This window comes from Sceloporus occidentalis, unplaced genomic scaffold, assembly GCF_023333645.1.
Source record: "Sceloporus occidentalis isolate IW3139 unplaced genomic scaffold, rSceOcc1.0.p SCAF_41, whole genome shotgun sequence".
Classification (NCBI taxonomy): Eukaryota; Metazoa; Chordata; class Lepidosauria; order Squamata; family Phrynosomatidae; genus Sceloporus; species Sceloporus occidentalis.
Window position 1 is genome coordinate 6,254,466 of NW_028317021.1, and position 18,035 is coordinate 6,272,500.

Below are 18,035 nucleotides of genomic sequence, written 5' to 3' on the forward strand. Positions count from 1 at the left end.
TCAGACCAGATTCCTTGAGAGGAACTCATCCCTTTGCTACATTCTAGCCTTTTTTTAAAGTTTAAGTTGTATATGTGATGCTGATAAAATTAACACTGAGAAGACTTAACAAGTTATTCATTTAATAAGCGTTTAAACCACATTGTATTGTTCAAAAAAGAGTACAGTATTTTAAAAAACACAAAACAAAAACAAAGAATACTGTGTGAAAGTCACAGAAACAGGTGAACAATGTTCACTGTTGTAGCCGGTTGTTTTTTAGGCTTTGTAGAACAAGTCTTCAAGTTGCAAATAAAAACAAACCCTAAACGTGAACTCTAATTCTTAGGCAAGTCTCTGAACACCTCTTCATAGGTTACAGCTTTCTGCACTGGCTATAAAAGCACAGTGACACTGAATATAGGGGAAGTACCAAAAGTCTTTAATCCTGCATCCCAGCTGACCACAGCATTACTCTCTGCTAGTTCAAGTCGTCCTTCCTGCAGAGGAAAAAACCCAACTTAGACACCACCAATGCATCTCTATGGGTTGTGCTGACACCTTGTCCCTGCTATATGTTTGGGTTTTGCAAGAAGAGACAGAAACCTTTAAAATAATTGCTTTAATTTTCGTTTTAAAGTATATGGGAGGAAAAGGGTGCTCCCAATAAAATATACATCATACCAGTGAGGCTGGCAAAAGGTTGAGGGTGATTTAAAAAGGTTGACAACATAACCTGTGTACAAGACAAGAAAAAAAGCAATCCCTTTGAAATAAAACAAAAAACTAAAAATAAAACTTAAAGACGTTCACAGTGGTTTCTATAAACAATATGTAATCTGACAGCAATAAGTTTCCTAGCCTTGTAACACAATAGTGCCTCTTTAGGTCCTAAAAGAAAAGTAGGCATCGCACACCACCCGGTCTGTACAGGATCAAGGAGTCAATTGTACAGGTACCCAGAATGACAGGAGAAGTTGCTGTGAAGTATACAGCTGGAACATCAAAAAGGAAAAGTTTCTCTCTAACTCTCTCCAAACAAATACAGATTTTTTAAAAACTCTTCTTGAAAAGGGAAAACGTCTCATTTGCTGTTACAACCAGCAAATGCCTTCCATCAAAGTGAACAGAAAAACCACAAACACATTAAATCTAGTCTTAGCAAGCTGACCAATACATGTTACCATTTCTTTAAAAAAATTGAGATTATATACTATAGTACAAGTCCCAACTAGGCAGGGCCAACAGCGATTATTTCTTTGCTTGTTTTGTGATCATACCCCTGGGTGGTGTTACAGGTCGGCTAGCATTGGGCTTCTTTTTCTCAGCAGGCTTCAAGATCTGCAAAGACAATTCATTTTTTTAGCCAGATAGTTTGAGCAGCACAAGGAAAACACAAGAGACCATTACAAACACACATCCAAAACTTGACTGTATACATTTCATTTAAACCCATATTTCTACTCAAAAGGCAAAGCAGGCTTCAGGCATCAGTCATTCATCTAAAGCCATTCCATACAAAACATGGAATATTAAATGGGGGTCCACTCAAAACAATCTAATTCCTAAAATATATTTATTCATAAATATGTAGGAAACTGCTTCCTGAGCAGCAGCCTGAATAGGAATGGATTGGTGGCTATTAAAAAGGGAGCTACACAAGCCTCTTAAAAGGGAAAAAAAGAACAACATGTGAAAAGAGAAGAGACATTTGACACAGGAAAAATCTGCGGAAACAACCCTGCCTCTAGTGAAAGCCAACCTAGATCTATCAGGGAGACAGAAAAGGTGGTGGTGCCAAATTCTTGCAGGGCTTTAATGATTGATCGGCACCAACAACTTGAATTTAGATGCAGTTCTGCCTTTCATCCCACAGTTGGCAACGTTTGATGCTGCCTTGCAGATCACCCATTTTAGAGGCAGCGGGGACAGCTATGATTCTTTGGACAATCCAATTCAAGGTGAACAGATTAAGTCTGCCCTACTTAGTGTATGGCACACTGGCGCCTCAGCACAGATTAAAGAAAACAGAATGTATTTTGAAATAGCTAGTGTGCACTGTCAGTTAATGGGGAAAGCAAAGCACCCCAGGGCCTTCCAAGATTCCGTACCTGAAAGGAACACATTAAAGTCTCATCCACGCTCATCATGGCGCCTGCATTGTCAAACTCCCCACAGTAATTTGGGGCAGAAAACAGAGTCACCAGTTGCCTTTTTGCAAAGAACTCATATCCATCTTCGACCACCTTTAAAGCAAAGAGATGTTAGGTTCCAGGGTGAGGAGAAAGACAGCAAACAGCAGCAATCATTTTTATTGTACAAAATGCTTTATACAGTGGACCCTTGTTATACGCTGGGGTTTGGTTCCAAGATCCCCCGTGGATAACAAAATCCGTGTATGCTCAAGTCCCATTCAATATAATGACAAAGCAAAATGGTGTCCCTTTTAAAAAATGGAAAATCAAGGTTTGATATTTGAAATTTATACTTTTTAAAAACATTTTCAAACCGTGGATGCTTGAATCAGTGTATAAAAAATCTGTGAATAAGAAGAGCCAACTGTAATTTGTTTATTTTATATCCCATCTTTCAAAGCAGCTCATCCCAGCCATCCTAAGCTCTCTCCTGGGGCTCATGGCTAAGGGGTGTGCATTGTGAACTCAAGAGGTCCTTAGTTTAGACTCACCACAGCCGAATACTTATCATGACAGTATTTGGCAAGCTACCCCAATATCAATCATCCCCCCCCCCAAAAAAAAAACCCTGTGATATGTGGATAATATCAACCTTGCTGTAAGTATTAACTGAGATGATGTATATGAAGTGCATGCTGCTGGTACACATGAAAATCTTCCATGACCAGCCAATTACCCTCCTAGAGAGACTGGGAAACCCATGTAATGAAACAGATCCATTTACCCTTTTTTGCTTCCCTAGTTCGTGCTAGATGAGATGTTGTCTATAAAAGTTGTGAACGCACTAGAAGTGATATGGGAAATGTGAACAGACATGGCATTGAAGAATGGCAGAATCCTGGTCCAAGGAGGAAGTTCTATATTTGGGATTTGCTTCCTCTTGAGACACATTCATCCTTCCATCTACTAAATCATGTGAGCTCTGTAACCTGCTTGTAACAGGTAAACTATTAATCTGGAGAAACAAGGCTAGATTACAAGACCAGGAACTACTAAAGCCAAACAGATATGTCAATGCAAATAAACCGGACTTTGGGGAAGGGAGGACAGTGGTGTAGGTTAGGGGATTCTGCACAAGTCTAGGAACTAGTGGCTCCTTCCACTGGGATGGATTTGCCAAGAATCTTAGTATCTGATCTTTACCTGATGAGCTCTGCATATAAGATCCAAATCATGTTTATGAAGGAACTTTGCAACTACTTCAGCTCCAAATGTGAAAGACACTCCTCTGTCATTTTCACCCCATCCAAGTACATCCTTATCAGGATCAGACCACAGCAAATCACAGAGAAGGCCTTGATCGGGCACATCAGTGGGCCGCATAATTCGTCGAATTTGTTCCATCGATTGGAGGTCTGGTGATAAGCCTGTGGGAGATTAAGATGCAGTCAGTTTGCATTCTGTTCATCAGAGGGGCACTAAGCACATGCACAACGCACAATGCCATGTAGTAATTGCTTGCTTCACTTATATTTATTTTGAGGAAACAGCAGCTACCCCAGTTCTATCTAAAGGCATGTATTACATGGCACATGATAAACCCATACCAAGTGTGCTAGATAAGGCTTAGTGTAATTTTTTTACTAAGATTGATACCCTGCAGCTATAAAATCAGTGGCAACTTTGCACTTATCAATTGTATTTGTGTTGTATGATGCTGGGTTTGGTACCGTTCCTTTGTATTATCGCCTACGTAGAGCTTATTTGACCCACCACCAGAAAATATCAGTTATGATATCCAGTACCACAAATCTCTATTGCGGGGAAAGTATTCCCTTTGAGCAGCAGCAACATTCTCTAGTACAAAAGGTGCTATTTTTGTTCAAAACATATAAATATGTAATAGCCACAGCCCTAACCCTTCTCCCCAAGTTCAGTACAATTCTCTGCTTTTTTTGGCACTGTCACTTAGAGCAATTGGACAAAAAGGGGCACAAATTCACACGTTAAATGAAATGCTTATTCTGTTTCTCCTGGGTATCTGTGGTCTAACTTGTTCATTTTTAACAATACCATCACCTCCTCAAGTAGATGCCTGTTGTCCTCTGTACTGAAAGCCCTGGTTACCCTAGTTGGGGAGTTTCCGCATATCAATGCAAGAGAGTCCATTTTTCATGTACACACATTTGGGTGGCTCACATTTAAGTGCAAATGTAGGCCAGTAGGATTAAAGTGGCCTGAGGTACCTAAGGTAATGCTATGACAGTTCCTACTCTGCTGTATAACACAATAGACACCCAGAGATCAGCATTTCATGGTTCAGCGCAACAGTCCCACAACAATATGAAAGCCAAACACCATATCAAGGGCAGTGTATCATTCACAGTGGACCATCAAGGACAGTGTCTGTGGGACATTAAGAATACAAAGCTATGATTTCTGGTTCATTTTGTTGAAATGGGCTCAAGTCAGAAAACACTATGCAACGTTAAAGCACCTGGGGGACATGGAAATTCTAAATATAATCTACCACTAAAGACTGCAAGTCCCTACTACCAAAAGACAGCTCTTGAAGAATATGAAGTTTAAAACAGAGGAGAGTCTGAAGTGGCTGGAAATGCTGACTGTACTTCTAAAAAGGCTACACAAAAGAGCACCTTCTGCAGGAAGAGTTTGTGAACCAATGTGCATTTTTTGTGACAACATAACTGAAGATAAGAAGGCAAAACGAAGCTTATCAAGGGAGTACAAACAAGAGCCAGTCACAAAGTATGTGAATGCACCTTCAGACACAAGATTCTTGCAACTATGTTTTAGAACACTGTAGCAGCAAAATCTCATTATCACACCGCTAGGTACAAGTAGTACACAGCTATGTTTTACCAAAGGGGAAGGGAGAGACAATGCAGGCAATGAGCACAACTCAAGCACCAACACACATTAACAAAGAGCTGAAACACACATTTATGGGGACCTGTAGAGGTACATCAGCACTGTAATGATCCCAAACAAACTAACCGTTAGGATGACTTTTCTGACTGAGGTTGCATCCGCACTACAGAAAAAATCCAGGCTGACATCACTGACAATGCCATGCAATTCTAGAAACTGTCATTTTGGAAGACACTTCACCTTCTCTGTCGGAGAGCTCTGGTGCCACAACAAACTACACTTCCCAGAATCCCACAACACTGAGCCACGGCAGGTAAAGCGGTGTCAACCTGGATTATTTCTGCAGTACAGATGCAGCCTTAGAAACTTACAACTGAAATGGTCACGAGGACTACCTGGTACAAGTTGACAAGCAGAAACCACCCTATGGCCACCAGAGTTGGGAGACTATTATGGACAGAGAACACCTAATCTATATTGCTCCCCTATTCTGTGAAAATGCTCACAGCCAATAATAAGATACTGCTCAAACCTGGACACAGGAGATCACATTCTCAAACAGAGGGAAATGACACTGCACAAATCCCCAGGGGTTGAGCCTCTGTGACTCAACAAGTTGCTCTGTCACTTCCATCTGCACTTGATGTGTTCACAAAACTGGCCCTGAAACAGCATTACAGGATGCATGGAATAGCAAAGTAGAGGAAAATGTATCTGCTTCCCGAATCTTCTCTACCATACTTGCCCCCAAAATCAGCAGAGAACTCTTTCCACTGAAAATGTTCCTTTGCCTCCATAATGTTACTGAATAATGAGTTGGATGTCATCCTCTAATAGTCAAGGGTGGCCTGAATTTTTGGACTTCAACTCCCAGCATGGCCAAGGGTCAGGAAATCTGAGATTGGACAGGCTGCAATATACATACCAGAGATTGTTATAATGTCTAAGGATGTCATTGCTTGCATACTCAGCATGAATGCCCTAGCAATTGAGTTATCCACTGTCTCAAAATTATGACCCATCCTGAGCTGATGCAAAGAGTGTATGTAGGAAGAAGCAAATGGACTGCCACTTGTATTCCACAATGCTGAAGAGGCTTATGACAAAGTTATGATCTGTGCTGCCAACGCAAATGTATTTGTTATGTGCCTGGGATTTTGTGAGAGCACTGCTGCACAACTGCTCCTGAGATGTCTGACATTGGAAAATTCAGGACAACAATAGGAAGAGATGTAGGTTGGGCTAAGATTAGAATTCAAGTACCCTAACAAATCTTGGGAATCAGTCAATATTTTTTATTTTATTTTTTGCTTGAGGTGAGAGTGGGCTTCATCTGTACAGCTAATGGAAAAAATAGAGACACTGACTTGTTGTCTTTATGCTTCAAGATGTTTCACACAGAATGTCAACTATTTAATGTACAGAACCACCTGTTCTGTACTAAGAAGAAAGGTAGAGAGCTATTAACTGCTACCATGCAGGGATTGCTTAATGAAATAGGCTCAAACATGCACTGCTGCAATATGGAGAACGCGTTTAGAGGAGGATTCAAGAACACTAAGTCCTCTTAGCAGGGGCTGAAGTTGGAAACCTGAGATTGGGCTGCACAGCTAGTTGCATACTGAATACAACGCAGCTGAATAGTTTCAATGGTAGCATCCCGTTGCCTTCAGTGTCACAATAGACTTATGACTGCAGAAGTTTTTTTCACATGTACGCCTATGGTACATTGCCACTATCGTAAATGCCCCTGAAACCCACCTTAAAAGCCAGCCATCCGGAGTGGCAGGGTTCTGCAGCACTGGCAAGCGAGGATGCTGAAGGATGATGTGACCAGTTCTCTCCCACAAGCAAGTGATGGTGCAAGGACCAGAAGCAGCAACTCCTGCTGCAACTCTTGGTCACTGTCATGATATGCCCTGACATTGTTCAGTATATCTGACTGCCCTTTAATTTGAGTTTTGGAGATGGAAGCATAGCTATCATACTGCAGCTACGTCTCTGATGCAGCATCTTCGCCAATGCTTTAGATTTTTATTTTATTTGGTTATTTATTTAGGAAAGAGTAGCACATAACACACTCATTACCTGTGTCAAGATGCAGATACTGCATCAATACATTTGAAATGATAAGTCAATTGCACAGACGTGCACAGATTTCTGAACAGAACTTATTCCTAAATCCAACTGCTAGTTCCAGAGCAGACCCACTGAATCAAGGGGAAATTGGTATGCCGACTTTATAAAAGTTCCACTAATTCAAGAGGCTAAAGCTAGACCTTAACAACTATACCATTTTATTTGCTTCTTTTAAAAAATAATTCTTCAAACATTTGGTGTTTAATTCTTTTTTTATCTCCATTTTAATCTACATATGTATATGTACACACTAACCTACAACTAGTTCCCATCCTCAAATAGACTAAAAGAGAAATACATGTTTTCCTGCTTTTTCATGGTTGATTTTTAGGTAACTTAGAGTGTAACACAGCTGTTAATTCATTTTTATGAGATAAAGTACAAATTTAGCTAGCATGTTTATAATGAGACTTCATTTTAATTTATTTTTGAGTTGAGAGAAATGTAAGGTTTTTAAAATCCCGTTCTAAAAGGCACATATTAATTTCAAGATGCGAAGCTTCTGAAGAAGTGAGGGGAATCATTAAATGCAAGTTGAAAGGGGGGGAGAGCAGAAGGACAGTCAAACCAGTAAAATCTCTTCAGGATACTCACAAGGTTGTTTAAAAACACCATGCTGACCAGCTTTTCCCAGTAGCCCTGCAGATTGGGAATGAAGGAATTGGGAAGACTACAAACTTAATCCTTTCCCTTACCCAAGAGCCAACGCCAAAGCAAGCTGCCCATCACACAGAACCAGTCAATCACTAAGACAAACTAAGCTCCTCAAGAAGAGACTATTTTGCTGGGTTTAAAGCAGCTGTCTCAAATTAAAAAGGTAACCCGTCCTTTCTGTAAGGCTGTAATATTTGGTTATCACATCTGTTCAACTATAGCCTCCCATTCAACTCCTCTAACAATGGAAGCCTGATGTTTTTGACTTTGAATGTACTGCAGTTGCTTATAGTTTAGGAATGACAGGGCTAAATATTTAAATTAAAGATGGGTCATGAGATGCTAGCTTAGTATATGACACAAGTATTTACACAGCACAGGAAACTGTCTGGATAACCTGTAATTACTTGCAAGTGATATAAAGATAGCCGGCACTTATAGCTTCATATTTCAGAGGAAAGAGTCCAGGCAGCTACCAAATTAGGCACTTTCCACGGCCAAAGCCAGTGTTCAGTCTGCAGCTCCTAAAGTACATAAAACACAACCTGCTCACGAACAGCTCTGTCACCACTGCCACCAAGGGGAAGTAAGCTATGAGTGTGGCACTCATCCATATTTCCAGCACATAACTGGATGCCTTGCTCAGACTTCCCTACCCCACGCCGAGGCAAAGAAGTCACACAAGTAGGATTTCCAGAAGACTGGCTCGCTGTAAGTCGGAAACGACTTCAAGGCACGCAACAACAAAAAGGAGTGAGAAATGTGCTGGACATGTGCTGTAGAAACTCATAAATAAAAATAAATCATTTAGCTACTTACCTCCATGGCAGCAAAATATTTTCTCATCCACAATGGCTGCAATTGGTAAGCAATTAAAGCAGTCTGTAAAGGTTTTCCACAGCTTGATGTTATATCTTCTTTTACCTAAGGGGACATTTCAAGACATGAATTCATTAAAAAACCAAACAGTGATAGAAGAGGAGAGTATTATAGGGCTATAGGAGAAGAGGAGAACCACTACACCAAGCTGCTAAAATACTTTACTCATTCTGGGTCTGGTCTAAGTCTACTCCAGTAAATACCACCTTGATCCACTGTAACTTTAATCAAGAGATTCGCCAAGCAAACCATGTTTAAACTCAGCTGCCAAAGTACTTGTCTCCACGAATATAATATTCACACTGTATTTGTCAATGAAACCTGAAAAGCTAATGAGGTGCAACCTCTTCTGAAGCCAAAATGTATATTAAAATATTAAAATAATGAGCACTGTTACTTGCCATTGCTGATTAAGAGAGTGGACAAGCATAGGAAGATTCCATAACAGCCGGATCACATCTTAAGATGTTTGGCTGAAGCCCACCTCCAAGTACTGGACTAGGTGAGCCTTACTGTTGTTATAGCACCTGTTTTCAAATACAGCGGACAAGTTGTCACTCAGATTGCTATTCCTAGTTTTTAGAGCATATGAGATAAATCAAAGCTATTTGTCTGCTAATGATCTCCAACTTGCTCCTCAGTAGCAATGACTGACCTTTTCTCTAGACGGCATTTACCCTGGAAGCACTTAAACATTTTGCTAAAGTACATGTTGCTTAGGATGACATCATATGATAACAGCATCCTGTTAATGTATACAAGATAGTTTTTTTATGCACGGTTATGCATTGTTTCTAAACAGGTTTTCTGCTGCTTCAGAGACTAGGACACGGAGCAATGGATTCAGATGACCGGAACCGAGATTCCATCTTAACATCAGGAAGAATGTCCTGATGGTAAGAGCTGTTTGACAGTTGAATGTGCTGCCTCAGAGTGTGGTGGAGACTCCTTCTTTGGAGGTTATTAAACATAGGAGTGCTTTGATTGTGTATTCCTACATGGCAGGGGGTCAGACTGGATGGCCCTTGTGGTTTCTTCCAACTCTATGGCGGGGTACATACCGCCGCTTTGCGGCGGTCTGCGGCCGCCGCCAGTAGGTCCGCGGGGGAGCCGGAGCCTTCAGACGGCCCGACTCCCGCGCGGACCGAAAAAAGAAGCTCCAAAATGGAGTTTCTTTTCAAGTCGCGTTTGCGACGTAGCGAGGCGCCAGGGGCGCGCTCGCTACGTCAGAAGCGGCGCGACACGTCTGGACGCTGTGCGTCCAGTATGTAAAGATGGCGGCGCCCATGTGGAAGGGGCGCCGCCATCTTGTACGTATTCTATACGTACTAGGGTTAGGGGGGTGCGGAAGCACCGCCCCTTCCTAACCCTAGTACGTATAGAAGACGTACTAAATGGCGGTGTGTATCCCGCCTATGATTCTAGGTATGAGCAGCTGCCAACAAATTCACCTTGAACCATTAGAAACCAGATCAAGTGTGAAGCTGCTAGGAGGGGAGGGCAACAGGCAGGAGAGGAAATGCTGCATGAGAGCCCACAAGGGCTATTTCTGGCCTACAAGAGAGTCACCTGAACCTTAGCAGGGTTATACCTAATCCCAGGTGAAGAGTTCTCCACACTGGAAAAGAATAGGAAAGGAAAGGCCTAGGTCTAGGAGATGGAATATGGATATGGACTTTAACATACTAAGACTGCAACATGAAATAAATGGGTTGCTGCTTAGCAGTGTTTTCATGACACACACTTTCCATTAGTTGTGGTATAGGTTTAAGCTGTGGTACGTTCTCCAGGGGTGGGAGTTGGTACCCAGTGTTTCTGAGATCATAGACCTCAGTGAGTAGTAATTTTTAACCACAAGTTATCATTAATCTAAGTTCTTCAAACAAAATCTCTCTGGAGTTAAAGGCTGGACGTGCAATGGATGTCCCCGCCCTTGTGAACCTGTTAATATGAACTTATTAAGTGTATGGAAGGTGGTAAGCACATTTTTAAACTAGTGGCTTAACAGCATTTTTAATCAAAGATGAGCAAGTGACAGAAATTATTTGACTCATTCCTTCCAAGTACATCAAAACAATGTTGATTTACAAACCCTGAAACAGTCTGGAACTGAGTTATCAGTAGTCAGTTTTGGCACATGCAATGAGAGGAAGCAGAGATAAAGTACAACATACAATGGCATGGAGCATCCTGATCCCACTCAAGCTGCAATTTGACTCTACAACCTTCAAAAGAGTCTGGGAGGAACCGTGAGGCTGTATTTCACCTGCAGAAATTATCCCAAAAGCCTCTTTCACAGTGCAAATGCAAACTGTCATTAACACACAACTCACTCCAAAGCTAATAAAAATGCATATTTAATCATGCATCATCTTTTCCCAGGACCCCCAAATCACCTCAGAAGTACTTACATTCATCATAAAAGCCATAAATTCTATTAATGCTAGCACATTCATGGTTCCCTCTGAGGAGGAAAAAATTCTCTGGATATTTTATCTTGTAGGCCAGTAAAAGACAAATTGTTTCCAAAGACTGCTTCCCTCTGTCAACATAATCACCAAGGAACAGGTAGTTGCTTTCTGGTGGAAAACCGCCATATTCAAAGAGTCGAAGTAAGTCATAATATTGTCCGTGGATGTCACCTTAAACAAACACACAAAATGCTTTTACACAGTTTGACAACTTTGCTTGCTAAAGCAAGTCTAGATACAGCAACATTCAGTGCAAGGTAATACTTCTGACTCACAGAGTAAGATAAAGACATTTGCCCAAGAACACTAAGCATATGTACCAATAAGTAACAACTTCTACGCACTCATTTTAAAAAAAATGCTGCAGGGGTAGTGGTGCTGTATATTTTTACACTACATATGGTCTGTCAGGTTAGTTACACAAGAATCCAGTTTTAAAAACATAGTTGGCTTGATGTAAATTTTAGTGATGCTTTTAGTTCAAAATAAACAGGACCATTTACCCTCAACTTATTTAGTACAAAGAGCTTAACAGAGCTTATTTCAAACTTCTCTAAAAGCAACTATTTCTGAATCTTTCATTGATTTTGCAAAAATGAACCAAGTATGAGCAGTACACTATTTTCTAGAGTCCAGGTGTCTATGGAAATTGTCAACATCAAGACCCAATAAGCTTCTTCTCTCTGGAACTTGTGTTCTCTTTGTTCTGCATACCCCTAGCATCCTCTTTAGTATTCAGTTCAAGTCACATGTACTTCAGGTAGCATGATTTGCACAGCCTGGGGTCAGAAACACAGCAATGAGGAGGGACAATGGATGTTGCAGTACAACACCGGTAGAGTAAGAGATCATAGCCTGAATGGATTTACTGTCTTCTCAGATAGACATGAGCTGACATGAATATCTAAGATATTTTACCAAATCATAATCAGTTCATTAAAAGGTATAGTCAGAGTCAGCCAAATTCAACACTTACCACATATTTTAAGCGGTGCTTCAAGTTCCAACAGAATGGGTTGACTGAGAAAGATCTCTCGAGATTTCAAGCACAATCCTCTTATTTCGTTTTCTTGAAGCTGGACATTTTTGCCAGGCTTTGACCCTCTCACTACAAAAAAGAACAGTTACATGCAGCAAGTGAGAGTGAGTCAATGTATTCAAAAGCAATTAGTTAAATACAGAACAGTGGAATATTCATTATTAACTGATTTAACATCTGGGTCTTTCGGTTTTTCCTGAACACTCGCTGAGAAAGCCTGTTACTATTAAGCCAACTCTACTGGTGAATAACAAAAACACTAAGTCTCGGTATCATAGACTGCTCCTAAAATTTAGTGGTCCAGAAAATACATTGTTTAGACAACCTGTGCAAGCCCGTCTTATGCTGACAGAACAGGTCAAACTCACATTCAGGAATCATAGTCCTGAACTGTCCAATGCTAACCCAATTGAAGCTGGTGATGTCTCTTCCCTCAGGAAGTGCAGTTCCTCTAGCCTAACTCAAGCGCTTATTCTGATTCCAGCCTCCCCCCCAAAAAACCACACAAATAGGACTCAAAATAGCCCATGAATTAACCAGGGTTTTAAGGCATTGTTCCTTCTGATAGGTTGGCATGATTAAGAAGCACAGCAAACAAGACTTTCTCAGGCTGGTATGTACGTTTTAACAAAGACAGCAAGTTATGGCCTTATTCTAAACTTAATCTGCGTTTAACTATCAGAATCAGAATACAACGAATCAGAATTACAATGTACAGAATACACATTTTTGACACCTCATGGTTTCTGAATTAAACTAGAGCATGATATTCATAATATCCAAGCAGAGATAACTGAAGCTCAATCAGTCCTGCAGGCCAAATGCTGCTGCGGGGAAAAACAAAAGCTTCTCAGTACCTTCCCAAATAATTCTGTCGCATTACTTTTGGTTACAACACTGGCTATTTTATTCAAGGCACTACCTGTAAACTGGTGTCACACACCAAGCCAAACAAGCACTTTAAATTACCTGTGTTGGCAGGGCTGCAGAGTTCAAAGGTCATCTTTTAAAGATTTGCTCCGAATGAAGTTCAGGATTAGAAATGTGTCGCCACTGCCAGCAGCTTAACCGCAGGGCAAAGGTTGTGACCTGAGCCATACATGTTTCAATTATTTCTGCCTGTGAGTCTTGCAAACATTTTATCAGTGCCACTATCACTACCCCTCGATATTGAGGGCTCAAGTAAAATACTCAGCACACGTAATGAAGCAGAAGCCCATTGAAATCTTTCCCCATCGCTGCAGTGCAACCGATCCGTGGCTGAACAGCTTCATAGGTAATTTCTTCAAATTCACTTCCCCAGCTATAAGTAGCCTAAAATGTCAATGGTCCAGCAGCAACACAGTTTATAGAAAGTGATCCTAGCTAATTGCATTCAAAAATAGCACAAAATTAAAAGTATTTAATCTTTCCACCCAGTTACTAGAGCATGCAACTACATATAGCCTCTCTAGAGAATATCACAGACACAGCTCTTTCAGACCACACAGTTATAGCACTCTGACACTCCCTTTAGCTGCCGTGGCTCTATCTGATGGAATCCTGGGATATGTAGTTTGATGAGGCACTAATGTTATAACCAGGTAGTGTGAAAGAGACGTAATATTTTCCAAAGTGAATTGAAAACACAAAGGCAGATCATGAGATGTTTGGAGGACCACAAGTTTCCCCGCTGCTGATCTACGGAGATGAAGGGTACCGTCAACATGAGGTAGATCAACTGCGCTCACTTCTAGGGATCACTTCAGGATACTAGCATGCTGGGAGGTTATTTACATGTCTGAATCTACTCCCTGTAAAAGAAATACTCTTCTTACAAATAAGCTTAACAGTGAACAGGACACTAGACTACAACTGTAAAATGAGAAATGGTCAAGTGTGTGGTCTACCATGCCTCTTACAACCAGAACTGACAACCCAGAAAGACCTTCCAGTCTTGGTTCTGTTGAATGTATGATGTGGCCCTATTTCTCTTGGGTTCCTGCTAAAGACAAAGCAGCAGGAATGTTTATGCCATCACTCTCGAAATTGCAGAACTATATACTTGCAGTGCAGGGCTGAACACAAGGCTAAGAGGTTATTTTTAGGACTCCTACTTAACCGAAGAAACGGTAACAGCATATGTTTAGCCAACTGATGTATCTATCGATTAATCTGGATATGGATAAAGACTTATGTCTGAAAGAAGCACTACACTTTTTAGGTAATGTAGATAATTGTAGATAAAACATAGGAAGCACTGTAGAAGAGGCATACTTTCTTACTAGGAAGAATAGTGGAGATTAATTTTAAGATGTTCTCTGCCACTGCCATCTGCAGATTTTTTTTAACCCTTATAACTGTAATTCATTTTTAAATAAGTATACTCTTTAATGTAACTGTTTAGCCCTTATAAGCCAGCGTGGTGTAGTGGTTTGAGAGCTGGACTACAACTCTGGTCATCAGCTATAGAATCCCACTGGGAGACCCTGGGCAAGTCACAAACTCTGAGCCCCAGAAAACCCCATGATAGGTTTGCTTTAGGGTCGCCATAAGTCAGAAACAACTTGAAGGCACACAACAACAATAATCACAGAAAGTCTGTTGCCTGGCTAATCGCCCTGTCGATTTAGTCTTTAAACTCTAATCACTTTCAGATTTGACACGGATAAGTACATGTTGAAAGTTTCAAGTTAGCACTAGAACGGAAAAGTCACAACTTGGTGACGCCAGTAAAGATGATATCCTCAACAAACAAATTACAAGGTTTGTTCTTGGTTTAATCAGGGAGAAACGCTGCTCTTCCAAGCGTAAAACTTGCTTACGTCTCTTTGTAAATAAAGCTTTATCACTGTGTCTTCTGCATTCAAACTATGTATCATTGCGTATTTGTTTTATATACACACACTAGCTCAGGTTCAACAACCTGAAATGAACCACAGAATACATACACCTTGTTAAGAGTTGCTGCCGCTTAGGGAACTATTGTTTACAAATCTCGCGGTTTTCTATGTCACACATTCACAGCAACAACAAAGTACAACAGCCACGTCTAAAAGCAAACTGTACATCAAGTATGATGAATGGGGGTAGGATCTCAGTAATGAAGTATTCACTTGCCGACAAAACAAAGACAAGGCAGTTCAAAGAGAGGGAGCTGTGACCAAACACCTGAACATCTGCAATGAGGGATTACCAAGTAAAGCGACCTGCTTGTACAAGAGAAAAGCAAGACAGAAAGACTGTCTATTGGCTTAGCTGAGATCTCATATTATCCGACTCCTCCTCACGCAGAATTGTCTCCTCTAGTGGCCATTATGTAACCTTTACATAATATCATGCAAGAGATGGTACCTGAACTTGCTTACTTTTCTCCCCTCAACTAGTCGTCTATCGCAGCAAAGGCCACTCTTATACTGTAAACCTTGGCCAGGAAGCCAGCAGTGTATAAACCTACAAAATAAAGAGACTCCACAAATTTCAAAGAACAGGACATGAGAAAGTGGCCTCTAAAGAACACCACAAAATAGGAAAGTGATCTTTGTTTACTGAAGCCTTTAAACAATTGGCAGTGGACTCTTAAACACTGCTTGACACATGGCTACCATTTTATATATGACGCCGCACTACGAAACTGGGGCTAATATGAATTACTGAGAATACTGTAGGGTAGTGAGTTTCCTACACAGAAACAAAATCAGCATAGATGCTAATCATGCAAAGAATATCCAACCGACTTATAATTTAGTCAATCTTAAGCAGCAGAGGGGAAAAGCCTAAATTCTTCCTGAAAGCCAAGATGGCTCAACTGAGACTGCCCTATCGTGAGAAGATATAATTCATTAGAAACGACAGTAATGCGTGGTAAGATAGAAAGCAATAAGAAAAGAAGACTGCATTACAGGTGGATAGACTCAACCAAGGAAGCCCCACTCCTGAATTTGTAAGACCTGATCAGGCTGTTGATAAGAGGGTGGCTTGGAGGTCTCTTATTCATAGGGACACTATCGGTCCAAGTCAACTTGATGTCATTTAAAAACAAGAAAGAGCAGGGAAATCATACAAGAAGTGCACAAGACCACTGCCACAAGGACACTAGATGGGAAGGGAATGATTAGAAAATTGTATCACATGGCACAATCATTTTCTAATAGCAAACTCAAATGGTGGATGTCAAGGGAAACTGAACCAAAACAGGGGTACTGATCAATCATCAGGCAGTCTTAGCATGGTTGGAAAAAACCCAACGTTTGCAGAGGCATAAGAATATTTTTTTTTAAATCCGGAGAAGACAATTCCCCAAGCCCAACCAACAAGACCTGCACATACTTCTGTGTGTCAGATGGAAGAGGGGCTATCAAGGAGCTGGCTTTCTGAACAAGAGCAAGATTTTGTTGGGGACCTCACTTGATATATTTATATATTACATGGCATTAATATTCACTTGTGGAGAGTATGGAGTAGGAACACAAGGTAAAGTTTACTTGACCACCGGTTAACTGTGTCCCACTAGGTACCCTCTTAAAAGGCCAGGGCAAGCTATATGGATATACGTCTTCCAATTAGGGCTGTTCCTAAATTACACCTCAACGTTACCATATTTCTGGTTGGGGAGGAGAGGCAAGGTGGTGGCAGGCAGAATCCTGCTTTTTCTCCCCAAGCGTACAGAGGAGATGTAAAGTGTGAACTGCCTTACAATACTGGTACAGACATAGGGATTAACTGGAAAACTTCTCTTGAGCCCACAGATGACAGCTCCCTCTTTAAGAGAATGAGACTACATTAGTAAAAAACTGTTTAAGTCAAAAATGAAATAGTTTTGCAGACTCAAGTTCACTTCCACAGCTCATTATCCATTCTGGCCATCAATACCCCATTATCTAGCAGCTGAGCCTTGGACAGCCCTAAAAGAAAAATAGAAAAAAATCAAATGCTTCACAATCAAGATGCCATGCAAGACTACTTAAGGAAGAATAAACTGGTTTAGTCACTTACTGTAAAAACTTTGCACTTTAAAGAAAAGCACTATAAGCAACATATCTTAGGAGTTCCCTAAGCAAGTAAGATCCATTGCTAGAAAATATATCTATAGGAAATATTTGCGCGCTTAAGGTCTTCACTCAGACTTTACAAATTCCGAGTGATATTGACTGCAACAAGGCAATGACAAAAACAGGAAACCCAAAGTTTACCAACGACATACTGTTTCTTTTAAAAGTCTCTATAGTTCATGTCTTTCCTTGAGATTTGCAAAACCTAGTCTTAATAAGCACTGGGGCATTTGACGCTGAGTGCATCTCTGACAATTTGTATAATATTTGAAGGCAGATTCATGGAGAAGGCTACAAAAATGTACTAATCCATCTCACTAGGTTTATGCATGCTAGCCCTACAAACCATACTTCACAGATTCCCATTCCTACACATCAAAGGCAATTGTTACTTGCACAAGGAATGAAGTCATTCTATTTGAACCTACAGCCAGTCAAGTACCAAAGACACCCAACGTTCATCAGCACAAAATGAAGCTTAGGCAGTGTTCTTGAATTAATTTTATGTTAACCACCTTTATAAATTTTACAGAATCCTGGCTTATCGTTCATGCGCAAACTTGCTGGCGAATGCTGCTCAATTGCTTCTACTCATCCCCTCTTGTAAGGAGAGGCAGCTAAACCAACCAGCAACTTACCAGGCCAGGAAAATGTAGGATTACATACAAACCTAGACTCTGGTTTGTTGCTCTTCTAAGAAGAAGTCTGGACACAGCTAGATTCAAACCAAGATTGTTATAAGAGTCCCACATGGGATGTAACTATAAGCTTTTTCTTCGTAACCTTGGTAGGTTTTCTGGTTAGTTTAGCTGCTCCT

General features: G+C 40.7%; 1 protein-coding gene across 2 annotated transcripts in view; it reads right to left on the reverse strand.

Moving 5' to 3' along the window:
* Positions 1 to 366: 366 nt before the first annotated feature.
* Positions 367 to 18,035, reverse strand: part of LOC149290067 (serine/threonine-protein phosphatase PP1-gamma catalytic subunit A-like) — a 22,062-nt gene continuing 4,393 nt past the window's right edge. The window contains exons 2-8 of one of the 2 annotated variants that reach the window (XM_089490079.1): positions 12,126 to 12,257; positions 11,090 to 11,320; positions 8,619 to 8,723; positions 3,318 to 3,541; positions 2,091 to 2,225; positions 1,260 to 1,320; positions 367 to 479 (exon numbers count right to left, since the gene is read on the reverse strand). In XM_089490079.1, coding sequence (XP_089346205.1) covers positions 466 to 479; positions 1,260 to 1,320; positions 2,091 to 2,225; positions 3,318 to 3,541; positions 8,619 to 8,723; positions 11,090 to 11,320; positions 12,126 to 12,257 — 902 coding nt within the window. In that variant the 3' untranslated portion in view covers positions 367 to 465. Of the gene's footprint in view, positions 480 to 584; positions 1,321 to 2,090; positions 2,226 to 3,317; positions 3,542 to 8,618; positions 8,724 to 11,089; positions 11,321 to 12,125; positions 12,258 to 18,035 lie in introns of those variants that run through there. The other variant, XM_089490078.1, reaches the window with a different exon arrangement.